The 16,248-nt window shown below is 53.1% G+C and overlaps 2 protein-coding genes across 9 annotated transcripts; both read right to left on the reverse strand.

The window, feature by feature from the left end:
• Nucleotides 1-427: 427 nt before the first annotated feature.
• Nucleotides 428-8,619, reverse strand: CCNL2 (cyclin L2). 7 transcript variants are annotated; one of them, XM_063105980.1, is made up of 10 exons: nucleotides 8,275-8,619; nucleotides 7,803-7,877; nucleotides 7,556-7,665; nucleotides 6,572-6,692; nucleotides 5,375-5,439; nucleotides 2,808-2,907; nucleotides 2,506-2,610; nucleotides 2,279-2,420; nucleotides 1,693-1,894; nucleotides 428-1,495 (listed from the first exon to the last, which is right to left on the reverse strand). In XM_063105980.1, the coding sequence occupies exons 1-10, from the start codon at nucleotides 8,560-8,562 to the stop codon at nucleotides 1,141-1,143; spliced, it is 1,563 nt and encodes a 520-aa protein (XP_062962050.1). In that variant the 5' UTR covers nucleotides 8,563-8,619; the 3' UTR covers nucleotides 428-1,140. The 7 variants fall into 7 exon arrangements, 6 of the variants coding, with proteins under 6 accessions (XP_062962050.1, XP_062962049.1, XP_062962051.1 ...); XM_063105979.1 differs by having other exon boundaries at nucleotides 1,693-1,897; XM_063105981.1 differs by lacking the exons at nucleotides 5,375-5,439; nucleotides 6,572-6,692; nucleotides 7,556-7,665; nucleotides 7,803-7,877; nucleotides 8,275-8,619 and adding exons at nucleotides 3,501-3,568; nucleotides 4,655-4,741 and having other exon boundaries at nucleotides 1,693-1,897.
• Nucleotides 8,620-11,274: 2,655 nt separating this feature from the next.
• Nucleotides 11,275-15,146, reverse strand: MRPL20 (mitochondrial ribosomal protein L20). 2 transcript variants are annotated; one of them, XM_063106528.1, is made up of 4 exons: nucleotides 14,897-15,146; nucleotides 14,093-14,164; nucleotides 13,003-13,080; nucleotides 11,275-11,667 (listed from the first exon to the last, which is right to left on the reverse strand). In XM_063106528.1, the coding sequence occupies exons 1-4, from the start codon at nucleotides 15,092-15,094 to the stop codon at nucleotides 11,494-11,496; spliced, it is 522 nt and encodes a 173-aa protein (XP_062962598.1). In that variant the 5' UTR covers nucleotides 15,095-15,146; the 3' UTR covers nucleotides 11,275-11,493. The 2 variants fall into 2 exon arrangements, with proteins under 2 accessions (XP_062962598.1, XP_062962599.1); XM_063106529.1 differs by lacking the exon at nucleotides 14,093-14,164.
• Between the last annotated feature and the right edge of the window lie 1,102 nt (nucleotides 15,147-16,248).

A 16,248-nucleotide genomic window follows, 5' to 3' on the forward strand; every position in this document is an offset into this window, starting at 1 on the left:
ACCCAGCAACGTCCATCCCATAACCAGGGAACAGCCCCCATGCGGCCCTTCTCACCTGCCCACCTACCCGTCCACCACCCACCACATGCAGGGAGGGCCCAGCTCCCAGCGGTGACCCTCCAGGGGCCCTGCTGCCCCCGTGCCCAACCCCGAATGCTGTGGGTTACAGACCAATGCCCCACAGGCACAAGGGCACTTCAGAATCATTTCATTGCTTCCGAACCGCCCCTCCTGTGGCCCCTCAGGAAGCAGCCTTTCCCTCATGAGCCTTGGCAGAAAACCAGGTGCCTGGAAGCTCAATAAAAGTCTAAGGCTGTAAGGGGAGCAGGGGCAGGAGGCAGCCCCATGTGCCCCTGGCTGTGCACACGCCCACATGGTTCACAAGCAAGCAGAGCGACAGCCTACAAATGCCTTAACATTCCCAATGTCCTGAGCAGAGAGAACCGTGTTTATTCAAGCACACAAATTGCATGTATAGGAAACTTCTCTATTTGGGAGCTGGTGGCCTGCACTCAGCATTGCACAGATAAAAATAGACGACTTTCAACACAGATCTAAATACCTTCACATTTTAAAAATCAGAATTTCTCTAAACAAGTTTTAAGCTGACAGAATTCAAGTTCTGAGTTTTCATATGTAGCTTTAACTTGCATTAAACACGTGTTTATTTACACCGTGGACAGAGAATAAGGGGCTGTTAAGGCCATTTCCTCATCGTGAGACACTGCGAGATACACACAAGTACGACCTAATGTAGGCGGAGGTCTAACACTCATCTCTCTTGACTTGACATAATCGAGCTTGGGGACGGGAGCGAAGAGACAGCTGTCCATAGCACCACGCCAGCCAGCAGGGACACGCACACCTCCTGTTCCACTGAGCTGCCCGCAGGCTGCTGCTGGGGGTGCCCTGCACTGGGACAGGAGCGCCCTGAGCCCCAGGCCAGCCTGAGGGGCACCTGCCATCTCCTCAGTTCCATTTCCAAATTCATCTCAAGGTTCAGAGTCAAAAAACATTTCCAAAATATTGTACCACAGGGCCACTCACACCAAGGTGTGCAAGATAGGAGGGTTGCAGGGCAGCCCCCCAGACACCCTCTGAGAAGGAGTCTGAGGCCAGCCAGTCACTTGGGGCCCCACCTCACCTCCGATGCCTACTGTGCCCAGGGTGGTCCCGCTCATAGCGATGGCCAGTGCGCTCGTATGACCGCGAACGCTCCCGTCGCTGATCTCTGTAGTAATGACTTTTCTTCTTGTATTTTCCAGAATTACCCACCCGCTCCCGTGACTGGCTTCTAGACCGGGAGGAGCTCTGGCTCCGAGACCTGTGTGGCCTCTGGGTGGGGTACTTGCAGTCCTTGGACTTCCGAGAGCCCCTCCTCTCAGAGCCTTTGTAGGGAGCGCCTCGATGCGGCTGTCTCGGTGGGGAGTCACTCCGGCTCCGCGAGCGGCTCTGTGACTTGGACCCGCCAGACGTTGAGCCGCTGTCACTCTTCCTGTGAGAAAGGACAGCACCACCATGTGTAACTGCCCATCCCAACCAGGCCCCAACACACACTCAGAGCGGCTCTCAGAGATGCGAGCTCTGGGCTTAGAAAAATAAGAAGCCACCTCAGGGTACAAACGACTGTCCAGGGCCACACCATCTCCTGCCAAAGGCCTGAGCCCCCGCAGGTGAGCCTGAGGCACACACCTCCTCTTAGGAGAAGCAGACCGCGACGGGGACCTCGAGCAGCTCTGCTCACGGCTCCTGCTCCGGCTCTGACTCCCTGCTGCCTTGGACAAGCCGTTCACAGGGCCGTCTGCCTCAGCTTTCCTCACACCCTCCACTGTCCTCTGGGCATTCTTCCCGGACAGCGGGGAAGGCTTGTTTCCTTTCCCATCTTTGGGTGATTCTACTAGGATTGAGCATAAGAAGTTAAAAACCAAAATCAACATCAGAAACAAGTCATCAGAGCAGGAGAAGGCCTCTACAGGGCCGACGGAGACAAGTGCCATGGTGCCTTCCTGCTCCCGGCCTGGGACTCAGAACCTAAACATGCATCAGACGGGGCCCCCCGTCTAGTCCACCTTTCCTCAGGGAGCAGGTGACGGGCACCACGCTTAACTCTAGGGTCTGACAAGACAATACAACGGCCCAGGTTATGAAATTCCATCAAATGCCACTGTTTCAAGAAGAACCTGGAGGGAAGTAGCGCAGCCGCAAACCAAAGGCTCAGGAGGACCACTGCCCTGCGGGGACCCTGCGGGGAGGACGCCCCTGCGCCCCCGACACTCACCCAGCTTGGAGGCCGGGGAGAAGCCCGCGGGGCCGTCCAGCAATTGCGCGCCCCCTGGCGGCAGGCCCCGCGCCTGTGCCTTCGCCGCCTCCATGGCGAGCTTTCTCTTTTCCACCTCACTCTCCAAGTGCGTCAGGTCAACCTGCAAAAGCGAGACCAATCTTCTCAGAACCAGACGCTTCTGACCAGGCACAAGGGCACATGCTACACAAAAAACATAAAAGAACCTTCTTCCGAGTATAAAGCTGCAGGATTTTTAAGCAGATTTCTTGAATTTCTTCTTCAGTTGCTCCAAACAAAAGAAACCAGTGGGGACGATTGGGCAAAGGGATCTGTAAACACAGACGTCATCACTGTTACACTTTTCTTCATTGCCAGCAAGACTCCCGGGGCAATATAAAAAGCTGCTGGTCACCAAGAAGGTTTGGCACAAATGAGTGTAATTTGAAGAATACACTAAAGTCCCTCCCTTGGTGGAAGCTAGAGAAAGAACCGGACTTAAATTTCCCCGCCACAGCAACACACTAACCTCCAGCGTCCGGGCGGCGAGATAGATGCAGGCGCAGGCAATGCTCTCAGGCTGGAACCGCACGAAGACGTCAGTGCGGAGGCTGTCGTTCATGTAGTTCCTGAAAACCAAAGGCAGGGAGAGTTGCAGCCCCGGCCATCTGGGACATCTGTCTGCACTACCTGACGCTGCTAACCCTCTAAGGAGTCTACCGCTAGACTTAGAGCTAGACAGTCCTGTGAATCTGAGTTAATGCAGGAACATTCTAGCTGCTTTCACTGAGTACAGGAGAGGAAGACAGAGAAATTACTAAGAAAAAAAAAGGCCGCTGAATGTCAGACGGCGCACGTGGCCGTTAAGAGAACCGACTTTAACTTTCCTTCCCCGCATCTGGCCTGCTCTAGTGCGAGCACAAAGCCTCAAAAGGAAACATCTGCTGCAGTGGCTAGGTGCACTTGATTAGAGAATCTGAACGTTCAAAATCCACAGTGCAGAGGAACATGCACACGCAAATGAACTGCTGAGCTTGGAGCCTGCCAGGCTGTGGAGACAGCCGTCCCTTGGCGTCCCTCTTCCTTGAAGAGCGCTCACGCCTGGCCCTTCTCTGGATGACTGAGCCGCAGCTTCCACGAGGGTGTCCACTTGGAAAAGGGAAAAACGCCCCTGGGTGCAATTCGGGTGCATAGGACATCATGCAGAGGAAGGCTCACTGACCAAAGTGAAGTCCTCTTCTCAGGCTTATCAAAGAACCGTTTCCAAACTGTCCCATTTCAACAAGGAGTCTTAAAACGAACATTCATAAAATCAGACAAAAGCAACAGAACACTCAAAGTTTCATCACAATCAATACATTACAAAAAACTTTTATCATACTTCGGAAAATATAAAAATACAAAAATTTGCATTTTTTTAAAAGTTAAAGGGTTTTAAAACTAGCTACATTTTTAACATTTTTCCTTTAGATATATTTAAGACTTAGACTAAAATCAAACCTCACACCAGCTTTATATTATAAAAACAAAGGATTAATTCCATGAGAAAACAGATGAGGAGGTTACACATTTCTGCTCCTAACATACCCCATGATGGCACACCTCAGAGTTGGGCTGCACCCTTAGGGGAAGTAACCCTGCTGTCATGTGACTGAACCCTCCCCCTCATATCTCTGCTGTAAATAAACTCAGGAGAAGGTACCACACAAACCCACTCAGATTTCTAAACGATAAACTCTACAGAGGCCTGCTAGAGGCAGCTGGCTCTGGCAGCTCTTGCTGCAGGCATTAAAGAGGGAAGCCCATGCGTCCCAGGAACACTTTGCAAGTGAACAGCTCAGACCCTGATAAACTTAACCATCAGTAACCTTCTTGTTTTTAATAAGAAATATTCAGTATACAATAGTATAATAATATTAATCCATCCATTTTTAAGTTCTAAAAACAAATGAAATTCTCAAAACATATAATTAAACTTATTATTATATTTTAAATAAATTACAATATCTTAACAAGTATCCAAGGAATAATGGTAAAGATGCATCCCTTTTACTGAAACGAGTCAAGCTTAGCTGCCGAAGAGAGCAACTTTAGGACTTCTAGAAATAATGACACACGCCCACACTGACAGTCTGAATTCCCATCAGCCAATTTATCACTTCAATTCTTACAGCTTTCCATAGAATTTTTTTAAAGTAGGAAGGTACTGCATCTTTACTGTACAGGTACAGCAGTTTTAAAGGGACAAGATTCAAATCAAGACAGTTATCAGCTCTAATCAATACAATTACCAGAGCACGACAGGGTTAACAAGAAGCACAACCGTCAGAACCACGAGCAGCAGGTGGCCATGACTATGCTATCGTGCGCGCGTACCACCAGTCTAGAGCCAGCCTTCGGTGGAGAGCCTGCACTGGATTGGCTGAAGACGGCCGCTGTCCCTGCACCAAAGCGCTTGGACAGCAGAGGAGAAGTCTTAGTCACTTACCCTCAGAGGCTACCCTTTGATTGAAAGAGTACAGAAAAGAAAAGTCAAAATAGGTTCTCTATTAAACACGTCATAGCACCAGACAATTCAGTCAGCAAAAATATGACCCTTACATACTAAACTCCCTGGGAAAAAATTCACCAAAACACCCCAAATGCTAGTTACTTCAGATTTCATTTCTAGCATATGCAGTGTTAAAATCAGTCTCAGAACTGTAGCAAAGCCTCATCCCCTCCCTTCTCCCACAGGATGCCAATTTCACAGGAGATATAAGACCACTAAATCTACATTAGCACCTGTCACCTCTGATTTCCCTGGGACAAGATCCTACTCTGCTCCCACAGGGAACAGCCCCCAGAGGGACATCTGCTGACTGCTATCCTCCACAGTGGGGGGACATAGGAAATCCAGAGTCAGGGGAGGGTATGGGCCACCTACCGTTACACCAGTGCCTGACATTTTGGGAGGCTGACTGGAATTTACACAGCAGGAACACTAGGCACTCGGACAACTCCAGCCCACAACTAAGTCATGGGACCGACTACCCACTGCCCAAGTGCCTCAAATCAACCCTTGCTGGTCTCGTAAAACAAGGAAGATCAACTCACCATGAGGTCTGGACCAGGTGTTGGTTACGCTCACACTCTAACACCTGAAGGTACATAACGATTATCTGGAAGATATGGGTCAGGCAGTTATTACCAAGAACCTTGACAGGCTGGAACTCAAATCTCGTGGGTGTCCATGCAGCAAATAAGAGCCTCATGCTAGGTCCCAGGAGTGGCTCCTGGCCACACGTCCAGGGCACAGCTTGGCTGGAGGGGAACTTTTGCTGATGTACCTGCACCTGCTTTTGGAGCAAGCAGCATGCACACACGTGAGGACCACGCTGCACCGCCTGGCACAGAAGGCCTCATTTCTCAGTCTCAACTTTGACACCTTTTCCACCAGTGAGATTAGCCTGCCCTGCACATCTCTGTGTCCCAGTTACCAACTTACACAGAACACGACGCGAAAACACTTTCAGCAAATGAAAAAAACCACTTAAATCTGTGGTGGGTAATTTATCAGGAATTTGAATTAATGCCAGAAAGTCAAACAAGCAAAAGAGAAGATATGAGGAAACCCACCAGTAAGAAGGGGATGAAAGTAAAGGTGCAAATAATAATCTTTTTTAAAGATAAGTTTTTGTTTAAGTATAGCTAGAAGACACTCACGATATTGTTAAGTAAACTTAACCAACTGCAGCCATGCTTCTCAACCAATACATGCTATAAAACTGCTTCAGTTCATTTCAAAATAAAAGGATTCAAAATACTTCCAATTCCCCCATAAGAGAAAGTAAGGCTATTACTAAAACCAACCTTAAAAAATTAGCCATTGATGAAAAAAAAAAAAGTATTTTTTTTTTCTTTTACAAGTTCACCACTATTTCTGAAAGTCCAAATTTAAAAATTGCCAAATACTGGCTGGCTGGTTAGCTCAGTTGGTTAGAGCACAGAGTTATAAAACCAAGGTCAAGGGTTCAGATCCCTGAACAGGCCAGCCCCCCCACCCCACCCCCCAAAAAACCTGCCAACTCGAAAACTCTTATGAAATGTTACTAAAATTAACACATAAAACAAGAAAGTTAATGAGTTAGGAATTCGAAATTACTTTGAGATTACATATATAAACTGGAGAACCAAGTCAGGGATGTGGTCAATCCTCTTCAGAACCTTGAGCACAGCAAGGATGGAGAGAGAAAACCACAACTAGAGCAGCGACATGGGTGGGCTCACATGGCAGCCAGGCCTCATACGCACCTTGTGAGGATGCTTCACGTGGACGCAAAACCCCAGCTCTTTGAGAACTCGTCTTTCCGCTTTTATAATTTGATTCTTTAAGTTAACATAGTCTTGATCCAGTACTAGAGGCACCGGTTTCCTACAAAGACAAAGCACATGTCTACACAAGGGTCAAACAAAACAAGGTTTTTCAAATACCATAGCTACCTCCAAATGATGAGAATCCAATATAAACACCATGGCACAGATAATGCTAAGAAGTTCGCTTCCTTTAACCAATAAAATTACAAAATGTTCTTCAAACTCCTATACTAACCTACTTATCCCTTCTCAGCAGTCTTTCTCCCCTTCCCTTACAGATTAACAGCTTTTTGGTGCACAAACACCGACTGAACACAGCAAAGGGTCTCAGGATCTCAGCGCACAAAGGCTAAGTGACTGGCTCAAGATGTGAAGGTGTGTGTCTGCGGTTGAATGGAAGATCAGAGACCCCACGAAAGTACAGTGCTTAAAAGCAGATGAGGCTGTGTTTTCCAATGGACTTCTACTGACGTTAGGAACATAAAGTTTGGGCTAAGATCTAGGGCAGTGGTTCTCAACCAGGAGCAATTTTGCTATCCTACGGCCATGTGGCAATGTCTAGAGATATTTCTGGGTGTCACAACTGAAGAAAGGTGCTACTAGCATCTGATGAGTAGAGACCAGGTTGCTGTCAAGCATCCTACAGTGCACGGGACAGTCCCCACAACAAAGTATTTCCCAGCCCCAAATGTCAGTGGCGCTGAGGTCAAGAATCCCTGCCCTAGAGCCCTCGGAAACATGCAGGAAAAAGAGGCAACAGGGTTGTGAACCGAGCAGACCCCGTGCTGGGCGCGGGGAATACATTATCAGATGTCCCACCAGCTTAAAACCTCACACCCTGAACTTCGCTGCAAACCGTAATTGTGATCTGATAGCCCTGAGGAGCAGACGAACAATGCGACAGCTCTGAAAAGGACCCACTTTTTCTCCCTCAGGTGTCGCAGGCGATGGAACACGTTGATGACGTCCCGTATCCGTCTGGGCGCCTCTTCTATCTTGGAGGCCAGGTGGACGCAGGCCATGGACACGTGCTGAAAGGCAAGGACCGAACGCACAGATGTTCGCCCCGCCCGCCCCGGAGGCCTGGAGCGCGGCGGCCCAGCCAGGACGATAACTAGGTCCCTCTTAACGCCGCTCTCAGAGAATGACACGAAAGAGGAAGCCTCACCTCCATGGAATGCTTCACGAAGGACTTGGTGTAGAAGAACCGCTGGAACAGCACCTGTCCGGTCGCCATGGCCACCTGAGAAGGCAGACGCCCCATTTCAGGCCGCACCGCTCCCGCTCTGGCGGGGACTAGCACCGCGTTCGAGGACCCCGCGCAGAACCTGGCGCGGAAGGCTGTCCGCGTGCGGCTGCCTCGAGAACCTGCCTGGGGCCCTGGGGCGGGCTCGGGGCCGGGCCCGGGTCCGGGTGGGCGCCGGGACAGGTCGGGTTCGGGGCCGGACTCGGGTGGGAGCGGGGACGAGGTCGGGGGCTGGCTCAGGGTCGCGCTCGGGTGGGCGCGGGGACAGGTCGGGGTCAGGTTCGGGGCCGGGCTCGGTGGGCGCGGGCCCGGCCCCGCCGCCAACAAAGGCCCGGGCGCCTCCCCCGGCGCAGCCCGGCGGTTGCCGCGGCGGGAGGCTCGCAGCTGCTCTCACCTGTGGCAGGCGGAGCAGGATGCCCGCAGCCTGAATGAGCTCGCAGCCCACCACGCGGAGGTCGGTCTCCGTGTCGGTGTCGAGGCCGCTTGACATGGACGGCGTGAAGCGCAGCTTGTCGTCCGGCAGGAGGCAGTTCTCCAAGGTGATGAGCACCCCGGAGTACAGCCTGTCCCCGATCAGCACCCCCTGCGACCCGGGGACTGCGCCCCCCGAGCCCGGGCCGCCGGCCGCCGCCGCTGCCGCAGGGGCCGCCGACCCCGGAGTCCCGGGCGCCGCCGCCGCCATTTTGTGCCGCCGACTCCTCTTCGGCTCCTTCCCGCAGGGCGGCTCCTCGCGACGCTTCGCGGCCGCCCCGCCCCGCCCTGCCGCGTGCCATTGGTTTGAGCCACGGGCGGCCCGGCGGCGCCTCACCACGATTGGCTGCCCAGCCGGCCCGTCAGCGTCGCAGCAGTCGCCCACGCCGGAATCCGGCACGGGAAGGGCGGGCTCTTTTCCCAGGTGGCTCAGCGGCCCAGGCCCCGCCCCGGAAGCGCTTGTTCCTGAGTCCGCGGGCGCTAGCGGCTCGCAAGTCTGGGCGTCGTGGGGCCCACGCGAGGGTGACTCCGCCCTCTCGGCCGGCGCGGCTGGGCTCCCAGGTGCCCCTGCGGGGCTCGGCAGCGTAGGGAACGGCCCGAGCTCCTCCAGGTGCGGAGGGCGCCGTGGGGACGGTGTGAACGGCGCCTGCAGACGGCGGGGCGTCGAGGGGTTCGCGTTCTTGAGAACGTCTCTGGACGCCCCTGTTGCTCCGGCCAGCGGGCCTCAGGCCCCGGGTTTGCTTACCCGGGCGGCGCTCCGCGGCCGTGCAGGGGCAGCACCAGCTGTCTGCTGCCGCGCAGCACCCCAGACTTCCACCAGGACCGGTGGAGGCCCCGTGTGAGGGTGGTGCGAATGCCCGGGTGAGGGGCCGGCTTAGACGCTGTGCGCTGCCAGTGACTGCCCAACTCAGACCGGCTCAAACCCGGAGGCCGCCGCTAGCCTTCACCCAAGTCCAGCTGCGGGGCTGGCTCTGGCAGGACTTGATGTCACAGTCTAAACTGCCAGCAAGACCGAGTCTCTCCTCTCTTGTCTGCCTTGGGCAACGCGGTTACAGTCCATCCACCTCCTCTGCCCCCTGGCTTTCAGCTCCAGAACGTCCCTTCTTGTGGGCTAGAGCTGCACACTGTCCAGGAAGGAAGGAATTTTCTCTTCTCTGGAAACCACCCCACTCACACACACACTCACGCTCGTGTGCCCTGCCTGTGCTGCTTGCCCATCCCCTAAACCATGAGTGGCCAGGACAGTGGGAAATGCTGGTGCCTCCAGTGAGGCAAGGCCAGGCCTGGCACCCAAGCTCGCGCCTGCACAGAGGGAAACCGGGGCTGGGGGAGGGTGGGTGGGTGCTGGGAGCCATCCACTGTGGTTTGCCATATCCCTGTCTTCCTCCATTAAAATGAAAAAGCAGAAAAAGGCAGCTGCGTCAGGGCGAGGCAGCATCCACAGAATGCAGTCCCACATCCTCCCCGGTGCTGTCTGCTCAATAGCTATTTATTGACGACTGACGTGCATTGATCACCTTGGACACACAGCCAGATACTGGACTTGTGCAGTAGGAAAGCCAGTGAACAGTACTCAGACCTGGCCTCCAAATGCTTCCAGTGTAGTGGCCGTCACTGGGTACAGTGACAAGAGCCAGGACCTGGGGTCTCTTAGAAGGCCATGAAGTGATGGAAGTAGGAATGACACTGGCCCAAAGTGAGGATGGAGAAGCGTGGATAGACTGAAGAGATCTCTAGGAGGCAGATAGGACTTGATGGGTTCTGTATGGGGTTGGAGGTGGGTGTTGACTCAAAGGCAACTGCAGACAAAGGATGAAGGATAGTGTCACCACAGGACGTAGCGTGGCTGCATTTGTAGGGAGACAGGTGCTTGGTTGGGTGGCCTGAAGCAGGGGGTGGCCATCCAAGATCAGCAGGACATGGTCTGGGGCCTTGGGGGCACACTGTCTGCACAAGCGTGGGTTCCGCCAGACAGCGATGAGGCAGGAACCCAATAAGTTCTCCTAGGGCAGAGTGTGAGAAAGAGGGAGGAAGGAGAGGGAGTATGGTCCTTGCTGGAGTTTGGTTCCAGGAGACAGCATTAGTGAGAGCTGTTGGGACATGGTGGGATCGACTGCAGACCCAGCAACTGGAAGTAGGAAGCAAAGACCAGAGTGAGGCACAAAGGAGGGAGGCAGACTCCACAGCCGGAGAGGCCCAAGACAGGACAGGCTTTGAGTGGAACCAGGTCTCTAAGAGGGCAAGGGGAGGTTCTGGCCCTGAGGGGCTGGGGGGACAGCAGGGGTGGGCACATCTGCGTGGTGCAGGGTGGGTAGGGCCACTGTGAGGCAGTTCCCATTTTCCTGACTTAATGGAGTCAAGCATGGTGGTTGTTAAAAGACCTACCTAGGTGATCTGACAGTCCATCAGTTTGAGAGCCCCTCTTTGGAAAAGTTGACCAGGCCTGCAGGGACCAAGGTGAGGCTGGGACCAGGAATACCACCTGCCTGATACATGATGGGCTAGGGAGTGCAGGAGACGGCAAGGAAACAGGCTGGTGTTGAGTGGCTGAAAAGCCGAGCTACAGGGTCACTGTTGGACATAAGGAAGAGACCAAGGAAGGGTGGAGGGTGAGGACAGCCCTGGGCAGGATGAGCAGAGGGTGGGGGGCACTTGGGGAGGATCAGGGAACTGGAAAGTTGGATGCTAGATGGGCCGCCCCATGCAGCCCTTGAGGGAAGCCAGAGTCAGAGTTCAGAGACCTGCTGCAAACCCTTCAATTTGCAGAAGGAAACTGCATGCTCAATTGTGTCCTACAACCAGGGACTCCTGGCCCCAGCAACCTTTCCCACCATGCAGCCCTGATGATGGGCACACAGGTACCTCAGAGGCAGAGTACACACCAAGGTGTGTGTGCTTGACACCAGAAAACAGCTCTTCAAGCTGAACACCACATGGGCTTTATTTGTATGATCTTTATGAGACAGTTCTGTGGATTTGTCCCACTGAGAGAAGGGCCTTTTCTCTCATGCCTCTTACTGAAATGTGAATAAACACAATTACAAATCAAACTTACAAACTTGTGACTAAACATTTTGCTCGTATCTTAGTTACTATGATCATCGGGGGAAAAAGCCTTTTCCTGGTCCACACAGCTTCAGCCTCAGTGATACTGCACCACTCTGGAAAATATGCCTTCGGGCTCCTTTCCATCTCCCAAGGCAGCAGCAAATCCTTCCTCTCGCCTCCTCTTTGCCAAAGCAGCCAAAGATTTAAAAGTCTTTGGTTCATAGATGGCTAGATCTGCAAGTACCTTCCTGTTCAGCTCCACCTGGCACTGGAATAAAAACAATCAAGAGTCTGTAGTCAGCAACAGAAATGCATTTCAGCAAAATGCAGGAAGACCCTGTGCTGGCCGGGTTTCATGGAAGGCCTGTAGATAGTGTGGAGGAGGGGAGGTAGCAGGACAATCTTGTCTGGGTGACAGAGCGAGGACGTCCAGGCAGGATGCTGAAGGATAAATGTGGACAAGGATGAGGGAGGCACCAGTGGAAGCTGTGTGAAGCAGGAGACGGGAGAGGAGGCTGGAGTCCAGTCACAGAACCTTATTTGGGTCAATGGTCATCTCCCAGATGGAACTAGGACTGCTGATGTTGGGTGACCCTTCAGGTCAACTCGGAAGTTCCCACGAGAGCTAAGCTAAGGCATCTACAAGTAAGACTGTAGGTGACTTCAGAAAGCTAACAAACACTACCAATGTGTCTGGAGAAGAAAAGAGAGATGGTCTCCGTGCATTAAATGCAGCTATCAAGGACAGAGTGGACCCTACTCAACGACCTGCGACCTTTGTGCCTTGGGCAAAGTCCATTTCCTTTCTGAGCCCCAGTTCCTCATCAGTAAAATGGGAATGTCACAACGTCCTAAGCTTAGCATGAGGGTCTTTTTTTTTTTTTTTTTTTTTTTTTAAAAGATGACCGGTAAGGGGATCTTAACCCTTGACTTGGTGTTGTGAGCACCACGCTCAGCCAGTGAGCGAACCGGCCATCCGTATATGGGATCCGAACCCGGGGCCTTGGTGTTATCAGCACCGCACTCTCCCGAGTGAGCCACGGGCCGGCCCATGAGGGTCTTTATAAACAACAAAGAACCTGCTACAAGGTAGAAGAAAGATGTCCACCCCCGTAACTTTTTAAGAAAAAAATACAAACGTACACAAAAGCAAGGGAATAGCAGGATCACCAGATTCAACAATTACCAAGATTTTGCAACACTTGCTTAATCTGTCTCTTCCCTCCAAAACATTCCCCTCCTTTTTGATTGCATAGGTTTCAACTTCGTCTGCTACAATATGAAAAATCATTCACTATTAAAACTTTTAAATCAAACTTTAAAGCTAAAGGGAAGTTTTTCTACCCTTTTTCTTTCCTTAATGGGAAAACTTCAGGGGTCACATCTCAGCACCACACGCTGTTTCCAGTTCTGCTCTGCTACCAGCAGGGCAAAGAGAAGCAAGTATGGTGAGCCCCGATCCTACCAGAACTCCACCCCAACAACAGAAAGCACTGTCAGGCTTGCCTGTGCTGCGTGGACCCCTGCCAGGCTGGATCATGCCTGCAGGGATGGTTTCTGCAGATGTTCAGCATGTCAACAGGTCCCACACCCTCAACCATACCTTAACTAAGTTGGCAATGAATGCTGGGTACTTCAGGCCGTGTTCCTGGGAGGCAGCTGTAATTCGATTAATCCAGAGCTGAAATAAGAAAACATTGAGATGCTTGAGAAGAACTTCTAAATGTTATATCCACACCTTCCAGCAAAGGCTCTGACTGAACTAAGAAGTATATTTGTAAGAGTATTTGAAAAGTTAGTGTTTTCTACTCAGACAAGTGGGCTTGCGGTACACGGTATCTGCAAGGAAAGGGTCGATGCTCTTCATCTTAATGCAAGTTTCATTTTCAAATGATAAACAAAGTCACATGCTGTAAAGCATTAAGTAAATGCATTTTTAGGGACCGAGAATACAAAAAGGAACAAGAGGTCTGTGGCAGAGCTCGAGTCTAACTAAGGACCTGTGAGGAGTAACTACTACATCCACTGAGATGAGTGCTAACGGCAGCAGGGACAAAACACTCCTGGTAGATGCTTCAGGGAGGTGAAGAGTCTTGAAGGTAGAGCAGAGCTGATGAGTCTGGAGAGAGTAAGGGTCCCCATAGAGGACCTGGCTGGCAAGGAGTAGTGGGGTCTGTTCCAGGCACAGCAAACACCTGAACACCTGCACCTGAACACAGCAGCAGCAGGTGAGGCTAATAAGTCAGCGTGGAAAAAGCTGGAAAGATGAGTCAAAGTGATGCTTGCTGGGACATGGTGTGATGGAAGCATCTGAATGGATATGCTTTGAGGTTTCTGCAACATAACTGGTGTGCACCCCTGCGTTCTGGTCATTTAAACAAGGTGGGGTGTGTGTGTGGAGGGGCACTTTATTGTAAGCCGTTCTTTACTTTAAAACCATTACCATTCTGTCCTTAAAACAGCATCCAAGCCTATTTTCTCCCTCTACTGCAGCAGTTCACAAACTTGAACCTGCATCAGATTTACCTGCAGGTTTGGTAAAACACAGATTGCTGGGACCCACTTCCAGAGTTTCTGACTCAGCAGGTCTGGGGTAGGACCTGAGAATTTGTGCTTCTGACAAATTCCAGGTGAGGCTACTGCTGTCCAGGGACCCCGCTGTGAGAGCTTCTGCTACTGCACTTCCTACATACCGGACGCTGCTCACAGTACGTGCACAGTGAGACTGACGGGGTCCTAGGAGGCAGGGCCACCTCTGTCCTGATCTGAGGAAACAAGAAACAAAAAGAGATTGAGATGCCCCAAAGCCACAGAGCAGGTACCGAATAGACCCACACACCTCCACAGGCCACATCCTAAACCTACTCAGGAACCTGAACAGAGACTTTATCATGCTTGGACCCTTAATCTAGGTTGATGAGGCATTTCTAACTTGAGAGGGTCAGAATCAGCTCCTTACCAACCCATTTTATTCATTCCATCAATATTTACAAGGCACTACGACCTACGGGTTACAGCACTCAACGGAACAGAAAAATCCTTACTGAAACCTGCATTCTAGCAAGAGGTGGGGGAGACCGGTGGTAAACAACCAACCAGGTAAAATGCACGTTAGTTTAGACGCTAAGTTAGTGAGGGTGGGGCGGGGTGGCGAGGTGTGACACCTGAGAAGGTGGCACTCGGACAGAGCGGAGAAGCAGGCCACGCAGACAGCAGAGGGAAGGCGCCCAGGCAGAGGAGACCGCCTGGTCAAGGAGCAGGCCTGATGTCCGAGGGGTGGCTGGGACCAAGCTGGCCCCGGGGCGGGTGGGCGAGGGGGCCGCCCGGGTCACGCAGCCCGTCTCTCTGCTCTGCCTTCCGCCACCAGCAGTCGTGAGCAGAGGGCAGACGGGAGCAGCGGAGTCTGCAGCGCCGGGTGGGGGACGGCGACGCGGAGCGGGGCGGGCGGCGGGGCTGCGGGCAGACAGCACGCGCCGGCGTCCCCCGGCCATGCTCACCGTCCTCATGTCCCTCTTCTTCTGCCTCCGGGCCGCGGTGCCTTTCACGAAGGCCCTGATCACGGCTCGGACGGCCAGCGTGTAGCAGCGGTTCCTCCTGCCCCGGAAGTGCCGCGCGTGCTTCAGCACCTCCTGGATCCGCCAGCAGCGGCCGGCCAGGCGGTTCCGCAGCCGGAGCGGCGCTCCGAGGAACACCATGACGCCGGCAGCCGCGTCCCGCGTCCTCAGCACTGCGGAAGCGGAAGCGGCGGCCACGAGCGCTTCCGGGTCCGCGGCCGGCGAGGACTTCCGGGGCGCCGCCAGGCTGCGGGCGCGGCTCCCGCCGCTCGCGGGGTGACCGGCTGTAGGGCCAACGCGCGGGAGAGCTGCGGGTCCCACGAGTGGGTCCCGGGTCTGCCTGGAAGAAGCCCCCGCCCTCCGCCTCCGCAGCCGGGCCCGAGCCCCGAGACGGGCGGAGGAGCCAGCCGTGGGGGGCGCGGGGGCGCGGGCGGGCCCGGCGGAGGAGGACGGACACGAAGAGGCCCTTCGCGACCGCGCGGCGGTGTCAGCCGGGGAAGAGCCGTCAGGCCGCCCGCGAGTGAAGACGGCCATGCCCGGAAGGCCCCGCGCTGTGTGGCCCCGTCAGATGCATCAAGTCCGGGCCGGGGCGGGGACCGTCCTCGCAGGGTCTGAAGGGCCCTGGAGCTGGGTCAGCGGACAGCTGCGTCCCTTGGCGAACGCGCCAGGTGCCGCCGGGTTCCGACTTTGAAGCGGTAGCTTTTGTGTTGCGTCTGCTTTACCAGGAGGAAGAGATGCAGGGGGGCGTGCGATTTCTGTGTAACTCGTTGCTTGGATGTAGTTTTAATTACAGAAAACCTGCAAGACTAGTACGGCGGACCCCCCAACACTCTGCCCGGATGTACCGGCTGTTTATGTTTTGCTCCGTTTTTTAATCATTCTCTATATAAACACGTACAAACACACTGGTTTGTTTTTTTCCCCTGAACCATTGGAGGGGAAGTTGGAGACATCTAAAGACTTTACTGTGCATTCTCTAAGAACAAGAGCATTCTCTTACAAGTCACAGTGTAATGATCAAAACCAGGAGGTTTGGCATGGACGCAGCACTATCTCCTAGCCTGTGCTCACAGTTCAGATTTTGTCACATGTCCTTCCTAGCAGTCCAGGGTGATGCACTGTATTTAGTTGTGTCTAATTCTAAATCTTAATCTGGAACATTGCCTCAGCTTTTGTCTCTCTTGAGCTTGGGATTCTTTTTTTTTTTTTTTTTCTTCTTCTTTTTTTGTGGGTGGCTGGCCGGTACAGAGATCCAAACCCTTGACCTGTTGACCTCGGGATTCTTGAAGAGAACA

This window comes from Cynocephalus volans, chromosome 8 (genome assembly GCF_027409185.1).
Source record: "Cynocephalus volans isolate mCynVol1 chromosome 8, mCynVol1.pri, whole genome shotgun sequence".
Classification (NCBI taxonomy): domain Eukaryota; kingdom Metazoa; phylum Chordata; class Mammalia; order Dermoptera; family Cynocephalidae; genus Cynocephalus; species Cynocephalus volans.